At 38.0% G+C, this 27,872-nt stretch overlaps 4 protein-coding genes across 12 annotated transcripts in view; 2 read left to right on the forward strand and 2 right to left on the reverse strand.

Moving 5' to 3' along the window:
- The first annotated feature begins 420 nt into the window (after nucleotides 1-420).
- Nucleotides 421-849, forward strand: LOC118877205 (no optic lobe). The gene has a single exon (XM_036814551.3). It carries the CDS (start codon nucleotides 421-423, stop codon nucleotides 847-849), a length of 429 nt encoding a protein of 142 aa, XP_036670446.3.
- Nucleotides 850-2,026: 1,177 nt separating this feature from the next.
- LOC136116857 (protein new-glue 1-like) lies at nucleotides 2,027-2,404 on the reverse strand. Its single transcript, XM_065864348.2, has one exon. It carries the CDS (start codon nucleotides 2,402-2,404, stop codon nucleotides 2,027-2,029), a length of 378 nt encoding a protein of 125 aa, XP_065720420.2.
- Nucleotides 2,405-4,098: 1,694 nt separating this feature from the next.
- The window catches only part of IRSp53 (Insulin receptor substrate 53 kDa), a 33,763-nt gene continuing 9,989 nt past the window's right edge, over nucleotides 4,099-27,872 (forward strand). For 3 of the 9 annotated variants that reach the window (XR_010654137.2, XR_010654138.2, XM_036814953.3), the window contains exons 1-2: nucleotides 4,099-4,357; nucleotides 21,777-22,473. Coding sequence is in view for 3 of the 9 variants with exons in the window: in XM_036814953.3 (XP_036670848.3) it covers nucleotides 22,429-22,473 (45 nt within the window). In the remaining 6 variants the exon portion in view is untranslated. The remainder of the gene's footprint in view (nucleotides 4,358-21,776; nucleotides 22,474-27,872) is intronic. The other 6 variants (XR_010654140.2, XR_010654139.2, XM_036814956.3 and 3 more) reach the window with 2 other exon arrangements.
- LOC118877252 (uncharacterized) lies at nucleotides 20,188-21,605 on the reverse strand. Its single transcript, XM_065865081.2, has 3 exons — nucleotides 21,579-21,605; nucleotides 20,424-20,977; nucleotides 20,188-20,369 (listed from the first exon to the last, which is right to left on the reverse strand). Exons 2-3 carry the CDS (start codon nucleotides 20,956-20,958, stop codon nucleotides 20,197-20,199), a joined length of 708 nt encoding a protein of 235 aa, XP_065721153.2. The 5' UTR covers nucleotides 20,959-20,977; nucleotides 21,579-21,605; the 3' UTR covers nucleotides 20,188-20,196.

A 27,872-nucleotide genomic window follows, 5' to 3' on the forward strand; every position in this document is an offset into this window, starting at 1 on the left:
TGGATAAAAATTATTTCAAAAAATTATTTTGTTTTTTTTTTTAATAGAATTGCCTAGAAAAAAAATATCGTTTTGTGACTTAAAATTGATGGCAGACATTCTACATCCTTTCAAGGTATCAATTTTAATATTAACTATTCCTTCAAAAATATTTTCACCTTTGAAATACGGTTGTATTCAAATTCCCGCAGAATGACCCAAAAATCCTCTCTGCCTTTTGTATTGATTTTTTTATTTATTATTGATTTTTGTTTAACCGACCTGGATAAAGTTGAATTGCGAAAAAGCAAACACCGACTTATAATATTGTTTGCTTGACAGAAGCATGTTTAAATCATCTTCCTAAAATGTGCCTATAAAAACTCTGGTTTCGCTTAGAAGAAAGCACATCTGTCACCACAGTCGAAAATATCACCCAAGATGCGATCTCAGCTAGCTTTCTTCCTTGGCTTCGTGGCCCTCGTTTCGATTGCCTTGCCAGCCACTGGTCAGGCAACGCCCCCTGCTCCGGCCACGCCTCCTGCTCCGGCCACGCCGACCGCTCCTGCCTCGTCGACCACTCCAACTACTCCAACTTCTCCAACCACTCCAGCGTCACCCACCACGCCCACTTCCCCCACCCCGGCAACCGGAAGCAGCACAGACTCCACCACCGCAGCTCCCACCACCGTGTCTCCTAACAGGAAGGTGAAAGTTGTTACCCATCACAAGAGGAAAATCACCAGACCGAAAAGGATCACCAAGATCCACCACAAGTTTGGTGGCAGTGAGAACCGATCTCAGCGGAACCGAAATCAATCCCTCCAGAACCGTAACCGATCGCGCCGAAACCGACCTCGCCGGAATTAGGAAACACACCTGATTTCGACAAACCCAAAAGATTTCGTTAAACGACTCACACGCATTTTGTAAACCCTACTGTTATTTCAGTTTTATTTTAAGTTTTATTATGATTGCAATATAATATGATCAGTTTATTAAAAAGAATTCAGAGAAATTGGTTACAAGGAATTCAAACAAGGTGGAATGGGATGTACAAATCACATTAGGCATCGAGAAATTATTTTATATGAGGCAAGTGATATTTATATCTCTGTTAGAAAGATTTGGCACTTTCTTACATTACATTTCTCTAAGATCATTCCAAAGCACTTGAGAGTAGAGGTACAATTGCCTTCCAGCTAGTGCAAAATCTGTAAGGATTGACAGAAATGTTCCTGCGATCTAAATCTCTATGCTCTTATCTCGGCTTAAGACTTTGCTAATTGAACCGTCAACAAAGTACTTAATCAATATAAGTACTTAGGGGGTCCAAAAAATGAAATCTTATCTTAAATCTTTATCTTGTCCCTACCCTTTAATATAGTAAATTAAAGTTCGCAAAAGAGCATTGAATAAGTTAGGTTTAATTGAGATTTATACCTTGATAATCGTCTTCCAAGTGTCCTTAAAAGTTACTCATACGACATGTATGACAGCCAGAACTTTTCTCAAAAAAATCGTTTTCCCCTCCCCGCCTTCGGGGAAAAACTAAAGTAGCTTGGAAAAGGTACCAATGAGTCTAAGAAATAAAACCAAGTCTGGGCCAACTATATGAAAATAATATATTTGATTAAAGGGAACAGTGCGTATAAGCTGTAAACTTGAAGACCAGTTCGCATAAACGACCATAAAACCCTTTTTTTAAATAAATTTCTTTTTGTATACCTTAAATACTTAACACGCACTGTATAGACGAGTTCGAGAAGGATCCCAAAAATTTCCATGCAAGTGTGGAACATATAGTACATATAACACTATATTGTAAAGTACTATAAATATCACTTGCCTCAGATAAAATTATTTCTTGGATCTAACGTTAGTTATATTTATATTTCCGCCTTGTTTTAAAGTTCTCGATAAAAAACATCTGAATTATTTTCAATAAAATAATCATTTATTATTGCTTAAATAGTAGTGGGGTTTACAAAATGCGTTAGGGTTGTTTAACGAAATCTTCTAGGTCTGTCTGAATCAGGTATTTTCCTTAATTACGGCGTGTGCGGTTTCCGTTCCTGTGGCGGATGGTGGTGATCTTTTTCGGTCTGGTGATCTTATTCTTGTAATGGGTAACAACTTTCACCTTCTTGTTAGGAGACACGGTGGTGGGAGCTACGGTGGTGGAGGCTGTGGGAGAAGTGGGCGTTGTTGAGTCCGAAGGGGTTGTGGGCGTGGCCGGAGAAGTTGGAGTGGTTGGTGAAGTTGGAGTAGTTGGAGAAGTTGGAGTAGTTGGAGAGGCAGGAGCGGACGGCGTGGCCGGAGCAGGGGGCGTTGCCGGAGCAGGGGGCGTGGCTTGACCAGTGGCTTGCAAGGCAGTCGAAACGAGGGCCACGAAGCCAAGGAAGAAAGCTAGCTGGGATCTCATCTTGGGTGTTGTCTTTGACTGTGGTGACAGATGTGCTTTATTCCAAGCGAAAGCAGAGTATATATAGCCAAATTGTAGGAAGATGTTTTTCAATTGTTTGTCCAAGCAAACAGTTTATTTTTGTGCGTTAAGTTGCGGCTCACCATTATTTGAAACTAGGTTAAATAAACAATGATTGTAGCCATATAACAGAATTCATTTCAGATAAATAAATAATAATAAAAACGAAATAAATTTGAACTGCCTATATTAATTCTACATTGTTTTTCAAACTTGTTTCATGTATTCCAAAGAATAGTCAAAAACAAGGAAGAACGCTATAGTCGAGTACCTCGACTATCAGATACCCGTTACTCAAAGGGAAATGGAGATATGCAAGCAGCAAAGCGAGATTAAAATGCGCCACCTACCGGCGGTAGACAGATTTAAGCGTTATGGGCGTTAGAGTGGGCGTGGCAAATTTATTTTTGGATCAATCGATAGGTATTGACGACACCAATACATTTCAGTTAAAATTTCTTATCTAGTATGCAAATTGTGGGCGTCACAGGTTTTCGCGGTTTGTGGGCGTTTAAGTGGGCGTGTCAAACTTTTTTTTAGGTCAATCGATAGGTATTGATGAGAACAATACATTTCAGTTAAAATTTTCTATCTAGCATAAAAACTGTAGGAGTTACAGTTTCGGGCGGTTTGTGGGCGTTAAAGTGGGCGTGGCAGTCGACTGAAACAAACTTGCGCTGCGTAAGAAGCTCAGGAATCTTTACGCCAAATCTTAATAGCCTAGCCCTCATAGTTTCCGAGATCTCAGCGTTCATCCGGACAGACAGACGGACAGACGGACAGACGGACATGGCTAGATCGACTCGGCTAGTGATCCTGATCAAGAATATATATACTTTATGGGGTCGGAAACGCTTCCTTCTGCCTGTTACATACTTTCCGACGAATCTAGTATACCCTTTTACTCTACGAGTAACGGGTATAACTAGTTCGTCACGGATTGACCCCCATATACATATACTCCTGCATTTTGTTGTCCCTCAGTTTAAACCTTTAAAAAATACAAGAAGTTAGTGATAGTACTTTGTCTTCGAAAAAAGGTAAGTCTCTTTAACTAACTATTTGCAAATGGCTTTAACCAAGGACATATAATAAAGTCAAACAACTAAAAGTGTACATTTACGCATGTATTCAACGTGGCGGATACGTTATATTTGTATAACCTTATAGAGTGTATTACAATTTCATTCAGAAGTTTTCAATGTAGTAAAAAGGACACCTGTATTCAGGAATAACATTGACTGTTTGCATTTAAAACTAACTCAGGTGAAATGGGAAAATAAAAGTTAAACTAACAAAGCTTAATTTTTTTAAATTAAAAAAAATATTTCATTTTTCAGATAACTAAATAAATAAATAATTTAACATATATTCTTTTTAACCTGTTCTTGAAATTTCAGGTAAACTAAAAGGTAAAAGGAAAAACAATTATTATAATTAAGATGGTGTTACGGTGTTTAATATATAAGCTTGGGTGGTAGAATCTATTTAAAGTCAAAGTAGACTTTTTGGCGATATTAATATGGCCAAGAAAGCTCAGAAAGACGTAGTTCCATTGGAAAGCTTTAATGGGGCAGCTTTTGAGCGCGTGGCGCTTGGTGGAATTGGAATCGAGAGCCACAGACCCCATCTTTGGGTCAGTTGAGTTTTAAGCTTCGATGCGTTCGGTTCGCTTTTCCCGATTCCGCGTGATTCTGAAACCCGGTTTGGTGCAATTTAAACTCGCAACGTCTGCGCACTTAACGACCCCAAAAATACGACATTCGGAGTGCTAATTGTTCGTGTTTTTTGGCTGAAAACATAAGTGTGGGAATTTAAAAACTTCCTCTGATTCATATTTGGATTTACTCATTTGGATTTGATCTACAAGCACTGATTTCTGCCGAACTAAAGGTAAGATATGTACTTTTATGACTGACAACTATTGAGTTCGGAAATCCGTTTAATATTTCTGGGCGGACCACTTCCGTTCAATACTCGAAACCCCTTTCTATTTCCCATTTTTCTGGGTGTACATTCAGTCCAATGGATTTCCACAAGTACAAGTATTACTTAATTTCTTTGCTTAATCCGATTTGCGTGCATTGAACTTTTCATCTTTGGGTATTTTTCGCTGTTGATGTTGTAGTCGCTGTTATTATTTTTTTTTGTTTTGTTGGACTTTATTTTGCACCAACTTCTTGTGGTTTATTCTGGTTGTTGCTGTTGCGACTGCTGATTGTTTTTTGTTTCTCCACCATCTCAGTCTGGCAAACGGCTTGTTCTCATTTTATTTAATGAGTTCCCCGGTATTTCAGCCTTTGTTTTGCATTGTTCGAAACCCTGTTTGTTCAATAAGTCTAAAACGTTTCAGCGTTCCAAGCCAAAACAAAATTATTAGCAAGTGGATTTGACTTTAATGGGGTTTTCTGATCGCTTAAAGTCGCTTAAAGCTCTCATGAATGAAATGCCTGGCTGAGAAGTGTCTCTATTTTGGGTTATATTCCATTAACGATTTTACTATAAACCAATATAAATTGTCTGCTACTAAGCTACTGGCGAATATTAAAAAACCTAAGAACTCAAGTTGTATTTATCTTCAAAAAACCTTCAAAAGTTGTTAGTCAATACTGAAAAAGTTATTTAAGGTGTGTAATATATGTAATTTACTTGTGGTAAACAAAAGTTAAATACAATACAACTAAATTTAATCAACAAATAAGTAAAATTTTGTATTATTTTTTGATTCTATAATTTTTTTTTTGACCAAGGAAATATAAGCTATGGCTTGTCAAAATAAAATTTCTTCAGTTTATATCAGATGGTTCCTTACAAGATTGTTACTTTCATAGGCCTTTCTGCAAGTGTAAAAAATAAATACTTTTACCAGTTTTCTTCTATGCCTAATGAGTAATAGCTCTCTTCCGCTGAAACTCCTCGCTGGTTTCACATCATAATTAACTCTTTAGCAGGCTAATAACCAACCAATCGTGGATCGATGTCAAAATCTGCGCCCAGCATGTGCGACCCATTTTGGCTAGAATAACCACCGGACGGTCTATCAGGCACCTGTTCGATCTCCCGGACAGTTGACCGGGCTCATTATGGGGCCCAAAGACTAGCGGTATACCCCGTCAAAAGCGATGCCGACACCTGCAGATAGAAAACCTATTGGGAACCCATTTGCTAACCCAAAAGCAAACCCCAATCGCGAAAGCCACAAAGGCAATTCTGTGCAGAACAAAAGCCAAACGATCGGAGCCATTAAGCCAGGCCAAGAGCTACGAGTCGGAGCCCGGCCAAAAGTCATTAAAGACAAAAATCTATTGAAAACGGCAAACAACACGCCTTAAAAATACTTTGCTGTCGATGTGGCGGGGTAGAAATATTTTTGCTGCACATGGGAGTTTTCGAGTTGGCCAGATGGATGTGGCTGTGAATGTGGATGCCATGGCCCAAACCGCACCGCCCCCTCTTTGCCACCCCCCCTTTTAGTTTAAGCCATGTTAATTATGCGCTTATCAGTTCGTTACAAACGCTCTGCAGTTTCTCTTTGGCGGGGAGTCCACGTACAACCCACAATTACCTGGACACTCCGCTCGAGACCCCGTCGAATTCCACTGGCGTTCTAATTTCTTTGCTCTCTTTTCGTCCCGATTAATCAAAATTGTATCTATCGGATGCCAGGCCTCCACAATTCATCAGCATATACACATGTGTACTACTACTGTAATTACTGGACTCTGCAGAGCTGCCTTTGCATATGAGTACATAATGATAACCCTCGGAGCGATCCATTCGAGCTCCATGCCATTTGGCTCACTTTCTCCTCCTTTTCGCGGCGCTATGGCCCCGCCCCCCGCCCACCAAACACCGATTCGATTTGACAATCTATAAAAAATATTGATGGTAATATTCAGTTTGTCTGAAAGGAAATGGCAATTATGAGAAATCAAGATGGGGATTTTTTCTCCTTTTTGCTTAGAGTCGACCATTCGAGGTGTGGATCGCTTTTAATTAAGAGAACCATTAATAATATCGCTCACATGGATTCAATACGATTTGGTTACTCCTTGCCTCTTTAGATTTTCTTCTTTAATTGCTTTGGTAATTTACAAAGTGTACTAGATTATGACCAGAATTGGTACCGTAAAAATCAAACTTCTTTAATGTTATTAGCACTCAAGCAATCAAAACAAATTATATTTATAAACAAAATTATGAGAATTAATGAGAGCATTATATTTATTATACTGTCAGTCCATAAAATGATTTATTCATCGCAATATGTTAGGTTCTTCATTCTAATAAATACTCATTAAGTTTAATTTATATTATTTTAGCTCGAAATAAAAAGATGATCTTTGTGTGATGTCATTTATTTGTGTGTTGGGCATATTTAAGCACAACTTTTCAAAATGAACTAATGCATAATGTGACTTAAAACTCCATTGCACCTACACTAAAAAATCAATAAAAATATCACCCAAAAAGGGAAATTTAATGCACATTTTCCGCTTGCGTAATATCCTGAAGAAGCCACCAAAATTTGCACAAAGACAAGACGAAAACGGAGAATTGGAAACCTAAAGAAAAGGTATAGGTAAATTCGAAACTCCCGAATAATGGTGACTTTCTAACGTGGCCAGGCTGCTTCCTGATGTCCCATGGCTTTCCTAGGATTTCCTTTTTCCATTTTTCCATTTTTTTTTTGGTTTGCCTTGGACATTATCGCCCCGAAAACTCACTTGACAGCCAGACGCCGCCCCTGCGCCCCCTTTTTGCACCATTGTCATTGGAGTCGACGACTCCACGCGGACCGACTGCATTTCCCACTCAAGACAACATTTCATAAAGTTTATTAAACTTTAACCAAATTGTTAAAGCGTCGATTTGCCCCCCTACCTCTGCCCCCTCGGCATTCACTTTTTGTGCTGCCGTAGGCGCACCAAACGAGTCCATCAACTTTGGCCAGCCTCGGACCAAAACAAACTGCCACATTGGCAGCCGCAGTTGGCTCGAATGCATTGGTAATGGTAATGGTAATGGTAGTGGCTTTAACCACGGTCCGGGGTATTTCGTTTTCCTTGAAGTGGCAGGCATTTTCTCGAACACTCAAACACTCGAACACTCGCCCCACTCGAATCATAATCACTCAGTGCTTGGATATATGGATATGGATTACCTGCCTTCGTGTCGCCGCCCGAGAATCGCAAATTAATTTACATTTTGCGTTAACTGTCAAAAAGTAAAATCTATTAAGCGACCACTTCCTTCAGTGGGAAACGCGATGGGGAAATGCAAGAAATTCAATTCACTCTTATGCAACGGAAATCGACAGCTGGGGTATTGAACAACATTTTGGCCATAACTTGTGGATATTAGCATTATCTTACAGATATTTGCAACTTGACTGTGGGCTTAACACTAGCATATCTCATGGGAATTTATTGACCTAATGGTTGCACTAATGGTTATATTTTTTTCTGCATTCTGGGTCCAGATAAAAGAAAATTTTGGATTTAAGCACTATTGGCAATACAATATATAAATAATAAATATGATTTCTTCGATTCCATGATTTCAAGATTTATAAATAAATAGGTAAATTAAGGAAAATCCTCTTCTAAATTAATATCTTAGTTTATTAACAAAGTCCGTTGTATAAAAATGGTGTTTTTACTCGTATAAATATTTACTCTATCATTAAAATAAAATTTATATTTTAATAACTGAGCTTGTATTTAATTTTTCCTTAAATACCATCTTAACATGAAATACTCTTTGTGGATATATAATTTTTATGCAAACAGATTATTGGAAAAAATTAAAAAAATTACTTTCTTTGAAAAGGAATTGTTAATGATTTAATATTTTTTAGTGAATAAAACTGTCTAAAAATGTGAAGATTGCTAGAATGGGCTAAAATTAAATGTACTTATTTGACTTAAAAAATGGTAACTGAAATTAAATCTGCCTAATATTTTCCAATCTTTTTTGCCATAAGTTTGAAGGTTGCACCTCTTACTACCGCTCGAATGGAGTAAACTGCAGGTTGAACATAAGTATCTTTCACATGTGAGCAGACAAGACCGTACGAACAATAACAAAACATGGCAGTGCATTTGACTTAATTAGGAAATTGTACAAGTGCATGTGCTGAACCTTAGGACGGCAACGGCAATTGGCATTAACCACATTAACCGCATTTTTCCATCAGGCAGTCAGGTAGTCAGGCAGTCAGGTGAGCCGAGCGATATGTCACCACTTGACTAGCCGCCTTTTCCTTCACCCACGAAGTTGCATTTGCATTGAAAGTTGTTTTGGTTCGGTACCAATGGAAATCGAAAATTCCAGCAGGGAATCGCGTTTCTTTCAACCGGCTAATGGCAGCGGATCGCAGGGAAAAAATACCGATTTGGTATTGAAATTTTACAATCGTCGTGGCAACCGGCTGACATTGAGGATGTTGGTCAAATGTCAAGGGTTAACAATACGTTAGTTGTAGTAAAGTGCTTGGAAGTTCTTGTCTATCACCAGTTTACACAATAAATTGGTCAAAATGCTAAGAGCGCCTAACATTTTTTGTATGGTGTCAATTTTTTTGAGTTCAAAAATGGTTATATCCTTTCTAAGGCCAATTCCATATTTTATCTCAAGTTCAGATAAGCCGAATTCGGTCATTAAAGACACTTTTTTTTGGTAATAGAACGCTCTTAAATTTGTTATACACAACACATTTTCTTAAAGAGTGGGTCAAATTCAAGAGGCGTACGCATAAATTTAATAATTTAAATAATAATAACAGAACTCCAATTTATATATATATTTTCTAATATATTCGATTTCACATAAAATTTGTGCTTATTTTATTATTTATTTGCTTAATTAAATTGTAATTTATTTTAAATGGTTTAGATAGAAGCAGTTTTTGAATTTCAAACTAAAAGTAGGTTTAAAGCTCTTAATTTCCAAACCCTTTTTTTTGATACTTAACCTTTTTTTATTTTAACATGCGGATAAGAAAACGCCCGTTAAACTTTAAAATGGCTTATTTAAAAACCCGACATTTATTTTTATTAGCTCGTTAAATACCGAACCGAAACCATTTTATGTATGGACATTAACTTGATTACATCAAAATGGATCAAAGTATTTCTTGCTTTTGTAAGATTTATCGCCATAGATCCGCAGATCGCGGCAATTTATTTTTAATTTTCTATATTTATTTATTACCTCATTTCGGACCACTTTTCTGCTGGCCGCTATTTGCCTTCGAAGAACAAGTTTGTTTTGATTGTGAAACCGAAAGGCTTTGCTAAATTCGAGCTTGAGGGAAAAGAATGCGGCAATAATCGCCAGCAGCCAATAAACATAATTGCTGGACGGTTTTGCCAATCATTTCGTGGGCGTGTCTCTGTTTCTTTTTTTTTCCTGTGAATTTCCTTTGCAGCGATTTATTTCATAGAAAATCAATTGAATGCGCGAACGGCAGAAACTTTCATTAAAAAATGCCGAAACGTCTGGGACAATTGGACATTGCGCATACGCCCGGTTGGCCACAGCTTGATTATGGAAATGCAATTTTTTAGACGTTTCCTCATCGAATATTATAGGTATATCATTTTATACCCGCCCACTTTTTCCAACACGCGAAATAATAACACGCATGTCGACCCAATTGCGATACTATCTTTTTATTCGATTTGCACTGCGCTTGCAAATCCGAGGGGAACAAGTTTTGGATTGATCCAATGACCTCAAACCGAATTCAAATTGAGCAGAGCTAAGTAAAAAAGTTCACACCTAAAAGGCTTTGCTGAAAAGAGTCCGAACAGAAAACGCCACGATTTATTTGGGCCAGTCAAACAACATGGGCATTCAAAAATGCAGGTGAATAGCCCGCGAACAAGCTGAATTTCAGTTCACTCCGCCTTAGTTTCTGTTTCATTTTCAGTTTTCTGCTCAGTTTTGCCCTGCCCAGCCCAGCAAATCGACTTTTGTGCCCGTTTTCAATGCAAATCGCATTAAGGCAAATGTTGCAAACGGCAGCCAGCTTTTGCACACACACCACAGGTAATTTGTAACAATTTCTTAATGACCAAGGCAGCGCGCAAAAAGCGGGCAAACGATACTCAAAACCAGCGAAATGGAATGAAATTAAATGTTATTGATAGCCAAGTCGAGTCGATGGACATGCACAGCGAAATTGTGGGGAAAAACTATCAATACATCAGTATATAAACCAGTTAAGATAATACAGTTTCTTACTTATACATATGTAACCTAACTAAAAGATAAGTACACAGGAACATTTTCGTTGAATATTAATGTTAAATAAAATAACGAAAAGCGTAGACCGACTTAACATCATATGTATATATTTTATGTTGAATTTTTTTTGAGCTTGTTAAAGTAAGCTTATTTAAGAAAAATCTACAAAAAAACTAAAGATAAATCCCTCAACATTTTTCGGGAATTGGAAAAAGTATTTTCTAAGTGAACTTTTTATTTGATGAAATGATTTTTTAGGACCCTCTAATAACATAATAATAACTAACAATATTTCCTCTTGATCCTTAAACAATGCAGTTGTGCTCACAGCATTAATCTCAATTATAATTAGCTAATTTAAGATATGGCTGCGTTTGCTTATTCAGCCTACCATTATGTATACTATATTTTATTCATAGTTGCTGCACCACACTATTATTACCTGATTAGTGTGGCACTTATTTCATTTTGTCTGCAGTTTTGCGTCAATACCATGCATCACACTAAGCCGGCTACTCAGATTTAATTGCCTTTCGGTTTTATTAAGTGGCTAATAAGAGAGTCTATATTGGCAGCACGGATAGCTCCGTGAAGTTGCTAATGCTCATTACGGTCAATTTGCTTTGCTAAGCTGCAATTGCCTTAGGCATTCGATGGATGAAGTATGGACCATCTCCGTTCGTTGGCTTATGCGATTTTCATTTTGCATACACCTCACAATTTCCATTTTCGCATGGCCAAATAAATTGCAGCGTTTTGGCCATCATAAAGTAAAAGTGGGGCTTTTTAACTTTTCGGGGTTTATGCGTTTGCCAAAAAAATGTCATTGTTTAGGAATAGTTTATGCTTTTAAAGATGTTTAATCCGAGATTTTAGGATGAGAAATACTTTCTCAGACCTTTCACAGGAAAATGTCACTTAGAGCTCCGATAATATATATATTAAAATTTACCTTTAAGAGCTTTCTGCTTTTCTACGGCTTTAATTTGGTCATTTATTCAACGCATTTTTTCTGATCTTTTACAGGTTTGTAACTCACTTTTTGGCTTGGATGAGCTAAGCTCGGCGCAATTTCTATTTTTAATCGAGGTCCAAGTATGTGGGTAGGGATCCCAATGCAAATTAACATCCACAACAAACAGACAAATCAAAAATGCTAATTACGCAGGTAGAAATCAAAGTTCGGCCAGTAAATGAGTAAAAAGCGAGAAAAAGGAAAGCCAAAAATTGGCTAAATCGCCGACCGCCAATCAATGTGACTGTTTGCCTAATGGAAATTGAGTTTTTGGCCATTGCAGGCGGATTGAGATTTATGCCAAATGTCTGCGAGCTTTCAAGTTCAATGCAATGGGAAATTTCAATTAACGAAAAAAAAAAGATTTCCAAAAAACTGAAATAGGCAGGGAAAAAATAGAAATTGGCCACTTGAAAGCGATTCACCGCCGTAAGCAGACAAAACAGAGGAAGCGACAGATGACCAGATACAAAGACGCGAAGATACAAAGATACAAAGATACACAGATACATAGATACAGCGAACGGTCTTGTCAACCAACCTACGCTTTTTGTGCACTTGACCGGCTAATGGCTTTTTTGCGTTTCATTGAGGCTGTAAGCATCTTGGCTTTTCACAATTTGGCAGCTTGTTGAAAGTGAAATGTGTGAAAATGGCTAATTAAATGCACGACTGTCTATGAACCCCCCTCCCCAAAAGCAACAAGATCATCTTATCGGCCTGGGATAATATGATTTTACTAACTCACGTTGCGGGTTTTCACTGCGGTTAATTATGAAATTTCTGCCGGTCCAAAGCACTCTTTTGTTTTGCCGCCTTCTCAGTTCGGAGAGCAAGTCATTTCCGTCGGTTTATTGAGTGATTTTTACGAGTGCCGATCCCCAAAAACCTGAAAGCCCTATTTGTTTACTTCTGTTTTTACTTTTGTAGTTCTGCTCGGATCTCGCGTATCAACGAAATGTTTAATAACGCTCAGCACGTAGTTGTAATTACGCTTCAAGTTCGTTGTTTGAGTCTTTTGTTTTACGACTAATTTGAGCCACAAATGTTGAACATAAAACTGGTCGGCCATAATTGGGGTTATGGTTTTGATTTAATGCCCAGTACATTTGGTATACAAACCTAGATATTTTAGAAATGCAAAAAAAACATAACGAATGTGTGTTAGAATGGTACAACCTCTTATTGTATTAGAAATTTAAACCTTTTTCTTTCGTAATAATGGTTTTTGACACAAGTTTTCACAATGGATTCTCCCCTTCAAAATTAAATAGCAACTTCATTTTGTAATTTATGCAAATCTCTTGAACTCTTTGTTCAACTGATGAACTCTAAAGAACTGAATAAGCTGAATAGAAATCAAGTTCCCCTCCCAAATTCTCGAATAATGAAATTGACAGATTGGCAGTCGACAAGAAAGGGAGAAATTTAGTGAATACTAAATGCAAATTTCGATTTGCATAATGTAATTTTAGCGAAAATTATAGATTCTGTAACTGGTTATTGGGAATCGTAGGAATGCAAGCACAAACAAAGCTGCAGAAATAAAAATCAATTTAAGCACAGATCGCAAACCGGTTTCCTAATCAAAACTGTGTCAAATCTTCGAGAATGCGCCGTAGAATTACTCAGATATTTCAAATTGTACAAAAAAAATATTTGTTTTAATCAGGTGGGCATTTGTCTCGAATGGCAAATCGAATATTTCAGTGGCTTTTCGGTTTTTTTCAGAAACTCTCGAACTAACTGGGCCTCCGACTGCATAAATAAACGTGGAGCGTATAAGTTCATTGACTTGGATTCTAATACGATTTCATGGTTCGGGGTTTATAACTGTGCCACCTTTCTGAAGTCGATAAACGAGCGTTTCAAACTTTAGAGACGCAGATTTCAGAATATTATCAGCTTTTGACAGTGGGAAAGTTTCAGGTGAAAGGGCGGATAGTAGAATTAATTTAAATTTTATTGTAAAAAATATCTTAAATTGTTTAATTAAAACCTTGAACTTTTGATGTACCCATCTACGCAGCTGATAAATAAATAAATATTTATTTATGCATGGGGATTCATTATGCCCCGTTTTTGCTGCCGTGTATTTAGACAAATATTTATTTGGGATTACCTGGCATTATAATAAACTACACAATTATTCCCCCGAAAAGTAGAAATTTGTTTATATTTATTTAAGTAATGAGCGAATCGTTTGTGGCTTGACAAATTCACGGGGCTTGGTTAGAGACGAAGTTTCTAATGGAATAAATAAATTTAGCCAACGAATGGCACTGGCAGATACTTTTTATATAAAGCAATTGCTGGGCTGAGATATTATTCTCGTTACTGCTGGCTCTTTGTTCTCATTCGACTGGAGTTTGATCTTTGTTATTTCGGCTTGTTATGCCATTGTTGTTGTGGTTAGTGCGGTTGCAATGCTGAAAATAAAAGTGAGCGCCGTCTTCTCTTTTGGTTGTGGTTGCCATATACGAACGTATGTATATCTGACAGATATTCAATCTTCATCTTCGCCATCAAATCGTTCGTCAAACGTGTTTTATTGTATGAGATACTTGCGCTATTTTCTGTGTCTTGTCTTCTCATCTCAAGTGGGTTCTGAGCCCCCTTTGCCCCTTTGCAACTACCTCGTATTTATGGTCTGTGCCAGGCTGATATTTCTCGATGTGGTCGCTGCCATTGGGTATTACCTGGGTCTGGGCCTGGGCAGTCACGACTTCTGAACAACCAGCCCCATATAGCCGACGACAGCTCAAGGTCGCATTCCTTGCAGGTGACGCAGTCGTCAGTCGGTCGTTTGGCCATTTGTTTCACTTCGGCACTCCAAGTCGGTTTCTACGGGTCTTAGGACCCCACGACTCCGAGTATCTCTATATCGGTGATTGGTTAGTGGGCGGACAAATGAGCTTTGGTTTCGGCTACTGATCCGCTGCTCAAGCCAAGAAAACCCCATGACAAGTGCCTGGGAATCAATCAACAATGGTTGCATTTACTTGGAGCACGTGGAAGTACTTATCGCAGTTAGTTCCGCTTTTATTACATTTTTGGTAGTTCTTTTTATAAATTAAAAAAAAGATTTCTTTAAAATAAAATGGATTTTTAATTATAGCTTGTAGCTTAGATTTTTACATATCAGTGATTGCTCTTATTATATGAATGAAACATATGTCGTTTTTAATAGCTTAGGTTTAGGAACCTCTGAATATTTTTAGAAATTCTTAATATTAATTCTTAATATTAAAGACATCTTAATGATTATTGTTATTTCAATAATCAAACATTATTGTTTTTTAATAGATTAGGTTTACGAAGCTTTAAATATTTGTAGGAGGTATACAAAAATAAAAATAAAAGAAAAATTTAGGAGATGGAATCGAGTTTTAGTCGTAGATCTATTCCAATCATTGACTATAAATGATTGCTTACTGATATTTTGTACCCGTCGTTCTCGCAACTTTAATCTTTTTATATTGATCAGCATCACAAAATCGTATATTTTCTTTAAAATTTTCCTTCATTTACTTTGATGTGGGTGTAGATCGTTCAGACAGTTCCTGTTCAGAGATATAGGCATTGCCATTAACGCTCCCAGAGAAAAACCAAAGACAAACTAGAGTCGGCACTTTGAGATTCCATCTGCACCTAATTTATGATGGGGAGAGCTTCTTTTTTTCCCGCCAGCAATGGCAATAAACAGGAGATCCCAGTACGTGAGCAGTACTGCTAAATGAAGTCACGATCGTTCGGCCAAGAAGATCTGTGGGGGATGGGCGGTGGAGGCCCAAGTTGGGTGTGTCCGGCGATCAGCCTCCAGCCGATGGAATCTCACAGAGACGCGGAGCTCAGTGGGTTAATGGAACGGCAAAGTGAGACCGAGGAGAAGTAATTTCCGCTAAACGAGGATCTTCTAAGGCCAGATAGCTGATGATTAATGCATAAATTCATTAACATTTGTTGAGGGTTTGGAAAAGTGTATTTGATTTCAAACTTTCTTTATAAATTTACTAGCACTTCTAGTTTCTCTTTTTTCAAATCTATACTGTTCTCTAGAATTTACGATTCAGGAAGCTGATCCCTATAACAAGGTCTAATACCCTAAAAGCTTACAAATTGGTTTACATATTAATTACATTTTCATTATATTTTACCTGAATGGACTTGGATCCTTTTCATTTATAAGTACCCCATGCTACTACTACTACAAAACGTATTAATTTTTAATATGGGTCCGGCTTTCTTTATTAAAAAAAGCTTGTTGAAATATTTAATGGTTAAAAGTTAATTGCAAAAAGCCAATGGTTTTCGGGTGAGGCCAGGTGAAGGGGCAGTGGTAGGGGCACTTGGGGTGGCTTAGTTCAGGGCTCAATGAAACCTGGACTTCATCTCTTTGTGGCAAGTGTCAGTCGAGTTGACTGCCAGTCGTCAGCTTCTCCTGTGCGTTCGAATCGCTTGGCTACGGTTTCGGATTTGGTACGTTGTTGGTCTTGGTTCGACAGCCCAGAGAGGAAAAATAACTTAAACTTTTACTTTCACTGCCAATTTGACTGAACGAACAGGCCTCGTCTCTCAATTTGCATGGCAGCTGAGGGGCAGAAAATGAGGTTTTGGTATGGTATGGTATACATAGTATGGTATTGTATGGTATGGTATGGTATGGCTTAACAATGTTATTGTGTGCCTGTGTCTAAGACTCATTTGCAAATGTATCTGGCGGCAATTTAGCGCTCAGATACGAGTGTGCATCTGCCAGACCCTTCGCCCAGTGCATTGTCTTCGGCCTTTAGTTTAATTTTATTTTCACAACACCCCCGGCAAAAACATCTTCGGTTCACCTTTGTCCAAGTGTTCAACACACGTGTATTCACATGTGCTGCAATTTGATCGTCACGTCGAGATCTCAGCCGCAGCAGCCAGCAAATGTTGATGATGAGCATTTGATAATAGTGGTTCGCGCAGCAATCTTCTTCTCCGGCTTAACTGATGTTGGACATGCTGCTTAAAGTTGTTTACCCGATTATTCGCATGTATTTCGACTGTCAGGGAAATGGTCGTTGACTGCTCATCAGCTCTTCGATTCGGCGAAAGTTTTTCCAAGTGATTTGAGCCATCCGATGGATGGGAGGATGTAGTTGGGCTTGGTGAGAGGACTGCCCACACAAATGAACAAAGTTATTATGGGCTTAAGTCTTACATAAATAAAATATTCTATTTTATTACCTAGGCTGCATTTTTAGCCATTAAACAAGTAAAAGGATTACATTAAAAAAGAAAAAGGATTACTTTTTTAAAGTCATAAATTAACCTCTACATTTTTGACCATTAAAAAGGTAAAAGGATTACTTTTTTAAAGTCATAACTTACCCTCTATATTTTGATTTCTCAATGTCTAGTAACATTTATCGTTGAGTTATTATTATTTATCTGAAAACTCTTAACTAGAGGAAATGTCCAAGTTAAATTTTTCGACCCCCTTTCTAGGCTTGCAGATTGTGTTTATATTTATTTTTCGTAAAATTAACATAACATTAAATAAGGTAATTTGATTTTTAGAAGAATTAAACTTCATGCTTACTTTCTCTGAAGATAATAAATTAGAACCTTAAGAAGACATTGAGAAATTGGTCCTAAGTTATGTTTGAATTGTTTTTACATTCTTTCATACATGTTACTAACCAGTTAATATTTACTAAACTTATAAATGCAAACCACTCTACGAAAAAAACCAAAGTTAAGGCAGTAATTAAGAGCCAATAATCATATACCTGGGTCTTAGCTGAGCAATGTCAATTTCGATTTTCTCGGGTTAGGTTAGTTGGCGGGCCATTTTGGCCTTGTTCTTAATAGACAAGCGCTGTTTTTGCATACATTTTCATGGCAGATGCATAATTAAGCCGTCGTCCACGGTGCTGTGATATCGGGTTCCCCGGCTGACCGCAGTGACGATGCTAACCTTGCATAAAAAGAATGCAGCTGCGAAGTTCGTTGCCTAAGTCTTTCGTAGGCGGGCAGCTCGGAATTCTAATGAAGGCCGTGGGGCGTGGCCCTGCCAGACTTCACGTAGACGAATGCCTAACGAAAAAATGTAAAAACTAACTTTCTTTCCGGCACTCTCACTCTGCCAGCTTATCTGGAATGTGTTTATCTTGCATCTGCATAAATACAGAGCGATGCGACATCGAGCATTTCATAAGATTTAAATACGTTTTGTTTGGGGCATGTTTTCATTTTCATTCGGCCGTGTTTATGTTGGAAATCTTCCGATCGGTTACACAGATCGCAGTTAAAGACGCGTGTGCCTACGTAATCGACTTGGCACGTCTTTTGGCCAGGTGAAAGACCCCAAGATACGAAAGTCACCCGCGGCGGAGTGCTGACATATTGATGCTGGCTGCCTGTTCCACGGCAGTTCAATGGTAGCAAGGGTAACAATAACAGAATTCGGCTTATATGGTGTGTCACACTTGATTCCACAATTAAGTTGGTAAAAGTCAACAATCTGAGCTGATATACGAAGTGAGATGAGCGGTACGAGTGCCTCTATGAATAGATACAATGAGGGAAGGGCCTCGAGATGAGGAAGAGAGATTCAGTTTGAAATTATTACAATTATATCTCTGAAGTTGTAATCAAGACCCACGCGACAATGCAAAGTAATGCAAAGAAATCTTAAGATGAGATAGGTAAATAAATAAACGAAAAAAGTTCATGTCAAGATGCTTAATATTTTGTTTTTATAATCCAGGGTAATCCTAAAAAATATGATAATAATTTGTGAGCCTTATGACTTATTTTTAAGGACATTAAAATGGTAGCTAAAATACTTTTTTCAATCTTTGTTATTCCTAATCAGACTTGACATACTCCATTTACCCGAGTAATCTTCAATTAAGTGCCAGCTTCGTTGTAAGAAAATCAAATTCAAATTAAGATTCCGACCAAAGCTTTGCCTCGGCCTCCGGCTGTGCCGGCAGGCTATAAATTTGATATTCAAAGTAAATTTTCAATTTCTACGCGAATAGATATTTCCATAAATAAACCGCATAAATCAGAGCTGGGCCCGTAGAGCTGACAGAGCTCAAAAGCGAACTCGGCTCATTAGTAATCAAAAGCTGTGCAGCTCCGCAGACCGAGAAGAATTCGGGGATCGGGGGCCCGAAGCAGCGGAGAACTGGAGAATAGGAGACAGGCTCTGAGACACGGCCATTGAATTCTGGCCGAGAGCGGAGACTTGCACAAATTGTTGCACAAGCGCGGACCAGTGATTCGTGGGCCGTAAGTGGCTGCTTGCCACTGGAGCGATGTCGCCAACGCATCGAAGTCGCCTCCAGCTCCTTACAGATCACACAGAGAAAAAAATTGGTGGAAAATTAGTATTACTTATAACTATAGAATTTTCAAAAGTTACGAAAACTGCTGTCTTGCGCTTTACCAAATTAATTTTAGGCGATTTCTCCCACTTTTTTCTCAATGAGAATATTTTTTAGGGAACGTATCAGTTATAAATCATACTTTAATCATTTAATCATTGGATAAAATTAAAATTGCATAATAAATAATATTGCTGTTCAATTCATTTAGTCATTTAGCCTGATAGTCATTGAACACAAAACTGAGTCATTCAATGATTTTTCAATGATCTGAAAATAATACATATTGAAAGCTACACATTTTTATGCTCAGTGTACTCTCTGGGGACCGATAGCCAAGACTCTCCAGACCACCGAGCACAGAACCCCTGTTACCTTGTTGACTTTGTCTTAATGGCCATTTTGGTTGTGTTGCTCTGTGGCAATTTAAATATTTTAGCCATTTCATTTTGAGTTTTATGCTGCTAGTGCCGCCGACCGGCAAAAACACTCGAGTGTCGGTTGTTGAGCGTTAAAAAAATAGACAGAAATTTCTACTATTTTGCATTTGACCAGTGGTCACTACTTTACTAGTTTATAACATTTTTTCAAGCTTTTTCCCAACAGTCTTGAAATTTTTTGTGCCGGACAAAGAAAACCAAAAAAAATACCTAAGATTTACCAAAATATTTTAAGGCATGGTTAAAATATTTTAATGCAATCATAAAGTATTGAAAAGATATTGATTTATATTGGTTTACAATGCTTCCTTAAGATTTATTGGTGGTAAATAAAATAATAATAATAATAAAAAAATGCCCAAGTTTTAAGGCTTAAGGCTTTGTTTTTAATCAAGTCTCGGCTCTTTTCATTTAACACCTTTGGTTTACAAAAGGCATAAATATTATTAATTAATTAGCAAGTTTATCAAATGCTACACATGACTGAATACGTTAATAAACAAAAGTTCCAGTAGCAATTATGCGAGTCTCATGAATAATAAATTCCATAATATATTTTTGTATTTTGAGATAGATATGTTAAATATATTAGTGTAGTAGCAAATAAATAAGTAGATTTCAGGAATGTTCAATTATAGGTTTCTCGTTTTAGTTGCCTTTGTTTGAGGACTTTTTGACCTTGATCTTGGTTCCGCCCACCGAAGACTTCTTGCGGCCATTTAACTTGGCCTTGTTGGAGGACAATACGGCCGGTTTGGGTTTAACCACCCTGGCCTCGACCCGAATGTAAAGATCATAGTTGAAGTCGCCGCAAGTCTTGCCTATATAAAAAGCATTAGCTAAGTTGTGATTACAAATATCTAGATAAATATTACCACAACACATTTCCTCGCCGCAGGACTCACAGGTCATCAGTCGAGTTTCCACAATGCCCGATTTGTTCTTGATTTTCTTGACACAGTTGTTCAGGGCGAACTCCCTGCGATCCCTGGCCTCCGTTTTCAGTTCCAGCTTTCCCATCTCGACCATCCGGCTGAAGTACTCCTCTTCCTGCTTGTTCTTGGGCCTCAAGGTGGTCAGCATCTTCCAGTCGATGGGCACGGCGCACAGTTCCATCAGCACCACGTCCTTCATTTCACTGGGCACGGGATCCGCATAGGTGTACATGGCCTCCCGTTCCCCGTTGGCCCTCAGCAGCTTGCGCATCTCCTTCTTGGGCATCTTGAAGGCGTAGTCCTTCTCCCGGATCTTTATCTCCTCGGCGCGCACCTTCACCGGGCGCATCTTGTAGTCGGGCACCTTCTCCAGCAGCCGCTTGAACTCCTCGACGGTCTGGATGTTGCTGCGACTGAGGTCCAGAACGGGGACCACCGTCTTCTTTTTGCCCAGGAGGTCGTCTAGTTTACTCATTATGACTACTGATACCTACCTAAAAAACTGTTTTATCAATATCTTAAATATATGTAAAGAAATATTTGTTTCTTTTGGTATAAAAGTGCTCATAAAACAATATGAAATATGGGATTCGGCATTCCTTTCCACTTAATTTCAAATAATTAATAGTCCAGAAAGTAAACTTAAGTTTCATATCCAAAAATATTAATCATCATCATCCCAAAATATTAATCATCCCTTCTCGGAATTTTAAATTGAATTATTAATAGTCCACTAAGTAAACTTAAATTTCATATAGGGTTCCGGAAATATTAAACTACAATTCTTTTTCTTTACAAAACATGTATTTTCTTTCACCACAATATGAAATATGGGATTGGGCATTCCTTTCCACTTAATTTCATATAATTAATAGTCCAGAAAGTAGATTTAAGTTTTATATTGGGTTCCCAAAATATTAATCTTCCCTTCTCTGCATAATAATTTGAATTATTAATAGTCCACTAAGTAAACTAAAATTTCATATAGGGTTCCGGAAATATTAAACTACCTTTCTGTTCCATTACAAAACATGTATTTTCATCTATCACAGGATTATTAGATATTTTAATTTAAATTAAAAGAAACTTACTTACCTTTGTTCAAATAATGCTATTAAGTGGTAAAGATTTAGTTACTTTTGTATATTTTGTTAGCCTACAACTTCTTCACCTGTGAAAAGTCCTTAGCGAGTATCGATTAAATATTGCCGGTTGCCTAGCATTTCTGCTCATCCGATATGAGGGGTTTTCTCTGCCAGCTGACTGACCAATATTCCTATTCTCTCTTTCCAGATCCACGAACAACTCCATCACGTGCCGAAGCCACAAGTTGTTGATAAGTCAGTGGGCAAACAACAAATACGACCCGAAGACCCAAGAAACCCGTCGAGAGACCGAAACATAAACAGAAATAGAAACAAACAAACCCAAGACTCAAAACTCTTGGCTGGCATTTCATTTGCCTGGATCGCGTTACGTGGTGCGGTTGGTGTTTCGTATACTCGTCTGCCCGCCAAAAAGAAAGTCACGACAGAAACGAGATTTCCAAGATTCTGCAACGAAAGTCAAAGTTACAAGTTTACTCCAAATTCGAGTCTTTCGGCCCGGTTCAACGTATTGCCACTTTCGGGTCTCCGTCTCCAGTCTTCAGTCTACAGTCTTCAGTCTTTTTTCGGTGCCTAAGTCTCCCCGTGTGTGCCACTTTAGAAAGTGAAAATCGAGTGCAGTCCGCAACTTTGTCTCAATCTGAACCGAAATCCAATCGGCGGCCTTTGGGCGCTGCAGTTGAAAGTGAATTTCTTGGGCTGCAAGTGATTTTCGGGTTTCGGTTTTCCATTTTCGGGCGCTCAATTTATCATTATCGATCAGTAGCCCGGGGCTTTTGGCTACTTGAGTCCACTTCACATCCATCGACAGGAGGGCCCGGCGAATAAGTGCAGCAACCATGGAGGCCGAGGAAGTTACCAAACTCGTCGACGGCGTGTACAGGGTAAGCCTTTTCTTCATTATTACATCATTTTGTATTTGTTTTATTAATTAAAAGCCTATATGAGTGGTTAGTTGACGAAAAAACTGGATTCTACGGAAAATGTAGGCATTCTAGAGGGTCACAATCATTATAAAAGATATTACAAAATATTATTAAGTTGTTAGTTTAACTTCTTGAACAGCCTTCTTATTATTATTGCAACATTTAGTATTTGTTTTATTAATTAAACTATTCTATAAATTGGAAAATTGCCGAAAAAATGGATGCTACGGAAAATGTACAGGCATTCTAGGGGTCACAAATATTATTGCAGATATTAAAAATAATATTACGAAGTTTTCGATTTGATATCTTGAATAAAATGCTCCAAGCAAAAACGATTATTTATGGATAATGGTAAAATCTAAAAGGTTTAAATTGGAAATAAACTAAATATATTAAAAAGGCCTATTACCATCAAAGTCTATTATATATTTGGCTTACAACACCTCTGGTATTACGAACTCAATCGTTTCATAAGAATCTTTAATTTGAACCCCAATTACATACCTATCATCTTTCCATGTGTTTGAGGGTCGAATCAAAACTTATGTAATCCCACTGACACCTAAATAGCAACGTAACTATTGCATGAAGGCCATTTCTATTAGCCACTTGAGACTAATTCACCGTAAGGCTCATAGCGATGTTTACCCTTTTGGAAAACAATTTATAACTTAAACGTTTTCTTTTTGTAGACTAAATTTATCGCCACACGCGATCTCCAAAAGCGGCTGCAAATGAAAGCAAGCCACATTAATCTATAAAATGAAAACACAAAACCGTGACTTGAAAGTTTACTTTGGATACCCTTGAAATTTGCCGAATTTATATTTATGGATATAAAAAGTTTATTAAGAATGTGTGCAATAATAGTTTTTAAAATGTTAAGGTAATTTGGTTTTAGTTCATAAACTTTATGCTGGGAGGTTTTTTTTAATTAGTTAGAGTATCTAATTAACGTAAAATTAAAGTATTCTTTTGTTTAAGTAAGAAAGATAATGAGAACATGCAAAGTAAAGATTATTATAAAGATAAAAGCCAGGAAAAAATACCAGCTAGAATGAAAACATACATTTAAACGCTAAGCCCGTTTTTTTGAAATAACATTGTATACATTTCCTAAATATCAGTTAGTGAAATAAAATAACTAGATACGGTAACAACCTTAAGCCTTGGCTTTAACTACCACTCTTGAGGAGTGTTTAAATCATAACCAGAAACAGAGAACCATAAATATTTGTAGATAAAAATGGCAGGCAGCATTTGAAAGTGAATTTTTTCTTGTCGGCTGGGCTGCTGTAAATTCGTAGCCAAATTTGGTCACGACACACGGTGGCTGTGTTGTATCTTTCGGCATACTTTTTGGCCACATATACTTCGCCTCTTAGAAACCCGTATATCCCAGCCGAGCAAACGAGCTCAATTGGAGGTTTGATTTGTTTGTTTGCGGATCGCCTGGAACTCTGAAATCCTCCCAAGTCGACGACAGACGCGACGACTCCGCCTCGAGAGTTTGGCAAGTTGCGGCTTCTCTTTTTTTTTTCCTCTGCAGCGGTTGCATCTGCCCCAAGTTGATGGGTATTGCACATTTCGCGCATCTATTTCATTATGTAACTTGGTGAATTTTTTTTTTGTTTTGGGAAAACTTGCTGTGGCTGTTGCTGTTGCTGCTGCTATTTCTGCTGCGGTTTCTGCCGCTTGAAGTTGCGGAAATTTTGTTTTTGGGCCGCTTCCTTGGTTGTTGCACATGGCTGCATTTTCGCGACCACCATTTGCATTTTTCCCGCCTGGGTTTTTCTTTTATTTTTCGCACTGTTATTGTCGTAAATCGAATAAATAGGTGCTGCCGTGCCGGCTGTTTTAATTAGTGGACTGCCTGCCGCCACTTGACAAGCCCGGGTGCAAACGAAAGACTCAGGAAACGAACTCGCTGGCTGTCAATGGCAGGAAAAACTGGGAATTCGAATTGGAATCTCAGTGGTCGTGCATCAATCAACTGAATCTACTTCCCCAACACACACACACCAGATTATGACTTAATTCCCGGTGATTTATGCGCAATTTGCTTGACTGCTCTGGCTGAACTGGTCTATCAATCGATTTATTATATCAACATTCGAGTTTTACATTTTGTATTGTTTTACTGCATTTATTTGGCTTGGTTTCGCATAATAGAGTGGCTTGGTTTTTCTGTCTGGCACTGTGTGAATAAACTTCTGGGTTGGTCCGTGTAGGTTCTTTAACGAGTTTTAATTAATTCGATAGCATTTGGTTTTCGGCTGGCTATTCTAAACTAATTAACAGACCGCTTTTGCTTATCTTTATTTAGAGGCGCAACTTGGCCTTTCTAAAATTGGCACACTTAAATGTTTTAAGAGGATTTCCACACATGCGGGTATGCAAATAGAGCAGGAATGTTCAATTTTACTGGTCATTAACTAGTGATTGATTTCGGCGTATTTTAATAAATTATCTCGTACACTTGAAATATACATTTATATCTTTTTACAAAACCTCTAAATTATATATTTTGGACTCTGGTCATAATTTATTGTTATTTTCGATGGATATTTCTTGTTAAAAATGATTAATTTAGATACCTTGTATATTTAAATGCTTATATAATTTTCCAACTTCGTTGTAATTTATGAAAATCGCTGAATTTTTTGCCCGCACCCGTCATAAATCTTGTACTCCATTCAGCCATAAATCTTGAATGGCAAACGAGTAAAGTTGGTTAAGAGATGTACTCAAGAGATGATTGCATTACTCGCTTTCACTTTCCCTATTTAAAAGCAAAACGTTTCTTATGATTCTTTTGAAGATGCAAATACAAAACTTTAAGCAAAAAAATGAAAGTAATATTAGTAAAATGTATTTTCTGTTGTCTTTGTGAGTCATTTTGGTAATTTTTGGTTTATTGCCCATGAAATGATCCCACACACAGAACCCCTCGAAATTCCCCAATCAACAACTCGCTCTCCCCTCACGTGAATCCATATTATTTTTTCGAGTGAATAAAACCGCAAGTTGGCCCGTCAAGTCGATGTTAAAAACGCATTTCATACAGCTGCCAGCGAAATGACGGTGGCGATGAATGCCTCCGGATTGTTTGTCATTCGCTTAGATTTATGGCACATTCCCCGCAACATAAATCGAAACTGAAGCCGCCGTGAGAGCCTGATGCCGGTGATCCGATCAGAATGACATCCAGCTGACCACACAAAAGCCAACCTGCTGGGGGCAAAAAAGTAAAGACACATAAAGACAGGCTGGCTGGAAGGAGGTGAAGCCCCTCAAGAGTTTGGCACCCAGCGAGGTGCAGATACATAGATACACATAGCACATGTAGTGGGACGAAGGTGTCCGATGTGCCGAAGCTCCGGCAAGAAATGCAGAAATAAATTAAAATCGCAGACGGTCCGGGGGTTTGGATTGGAGCTGTGAAAAGAGGCGGCAAGTGTGCAACTCGGACCAAAGAACTGCAAACTGCAAACTGGGAAATGGGAAATGGAAAATGGACTTGGGCACTGAGGACTGCAGCTGATTGCCATGTTTGAAAGGCATTTCTAAGGCTGCTGCTGCATTAGAGGGGCCGACGCCACTCGGAACGATGTCACATCGTCTGGGTTGGATTGAGGGGATCGGATCCGGGGGACGGGGTACGGATGGGCTTGGGCAGGGGTATGACCATGGCAAATGGAACTGGGTTAACGTCCGACTCGCCGGCGAAAAGCCCTACCAATCCCGCTGGGTCCATTTCTCGTGTACCCTAACTGAAGGGATTGCACCGGGTTTTCTAAACGGTTAAATAATATTTATTCAAATATTTTGGGTGGCGAGACTATCCTTATCTGATATTATTATAAATTCTACATTGGCCGAAGGTAATACACTTTTTATAAGATCAAATTTGTTTATTGTGCCCCTTTTTTTATTCTTCTATTTTTTAAACGTTTAAGCTACAAAAAATTAATACATTTTATATGTCCTCAATATATCATATCTAGGAAACACCATTTCGAGATAAACGCTTTAGAAGATATCTAGCCTAGAGGTCGAACTTATACATTTCTAGAAGATAAGAGATAAGATAAGATGATACAAATTGTACTTAACGTATATATATTACTAATCGAATGTGAATGAATGAGTGATATGAGCCTTTCTTACCAAATTTAAATAATTCCCTTAAAACTTCGTAAGCCAAAGTGTGTGAGTTGTTAAAACCAACCTATACCAACGTAATATATCTTTACTTTAAGCCATTAGTGGAAAAGGTAGAGCCCACATATTTCGCCCATCGTTACAACCTAACAACTTGCCATGTCCTGATCCCATATATATCCCTATCACCAAGGACATCTGGTCTTCGCTTAGACAAAATTACAATTTAATTTCAGCTTTTTTCCAAGTGCCTGGGAAGAAGTCACGCAAGCGAGAATTATTTACGTTTAGCATTTTTCACGCACTTTGCGTTCATCTGTCAGAGAGTTGGGGTCTTGAAAATGGGGGGGGGGGGCCTTACCACTCCCATGTCCCCCTGAACCCCGACCCCTGAAAATAAGGCGTGACTGGTTGCGCCTTGACGCCTTCGTTGAGGTTTTGTCAACAGTTGACTTGGCTTACCGACTCCGTTGAATTGTTGCTGGCAAACCTGTTGCGTGTTGCTTTTTGCATTTGTTGGTTTCTAATTGGCATAATTGCGGTTTACTGTTGTTGCCTGGGCCGGTGCTGCATTCTCGCATGCTCTGAAGTGGGTGTGTCGCTCGCTGGCGTCGCTGAATTATGGCCTAACCCGCGAGAGACTCTCCAAAAGCCACCTCATTTCCCTGATCCACACTAGCAATGCGACACCGGAAAAAATATAACATATAGTAAAACAATACAATAACATTTTAGATGTTATTCCATAGATATTTAACGATTTAAGATGGTATTCCATAGATATTTAACGATTTAAGATGGTATTCCATAGATATTTAACGATTTAAAGCAATCAATTTTAATTAATTTAATTTTTGTTTTTTAGTTAACTTAATAGTATAACTCTAGAGATTCCCTCAAATTGACTATTATCATTATGTCACGATTTAATTATTATTCAAATCAGCAGTCGACGACCTCCAACTAAGCGGGTATACTAAAAAGATCTGTTGGTTATCTGCCGCCACACGTACAGTGTACATAGGTGTAGATTTTGGGTAAAAAACAAAAACTTAATAACATATATTTATTTGTTATATGTATGTATAGGTTTTATGAATATACCTATATTTCTCAAGAATCTTTATACAAGTAAGTCTCAAACATATTAAAAATCCCTATACTTTTGACATATGTTTATAATATTTTTC

Source organism: Drosophila suzukii, chromosome 3 (assembly GCF_043229965.1).
Source record: "Drosophila suzukii chromosome 3, CBGP_Dsuzu_IsoJpt1.0, whole genome shotgun sequence".
In the NCBI taxonomy this organism is placed as follows: Eukaryota; Metazoa; Arthropoda; class Insecta; order Diptera; family Drosophilidae; genus Drosophila; species Drosophila suzukii.

Bases quoted from the DNA above. Each gene is read 5' to 3' on its own strand.
- LOC118877252 (XM_065865081.2), bottom strand. From the start codon at position 20,958: ATGAGTAAACTAGACGACCTCCTGGGCAAAAAGAAGACGGTGGTCCCC. The intron at 20,370-20,423 runs GTAATATTTATC...CTTTTTATATAG, and splicing joins CGGCGAGGAAATGTGTTGTG to GCAAGACTTGCGGCGACTTC.
- LOC118877205 (XM_036814551.3), top strand. From the start codon at position 421: ATGCGATCTCAGCTAGCTTTCTTCCTTGGCTTCGTGGCCCTCGTTTCG.
- LOC136116857 (XM_065864348.2), bottom strand. From the start codon at position 2,404: ATGAGATCCCAGCTAGCTTTCTTCCTTGGCTTCGTGGCCCTCGTTTCG.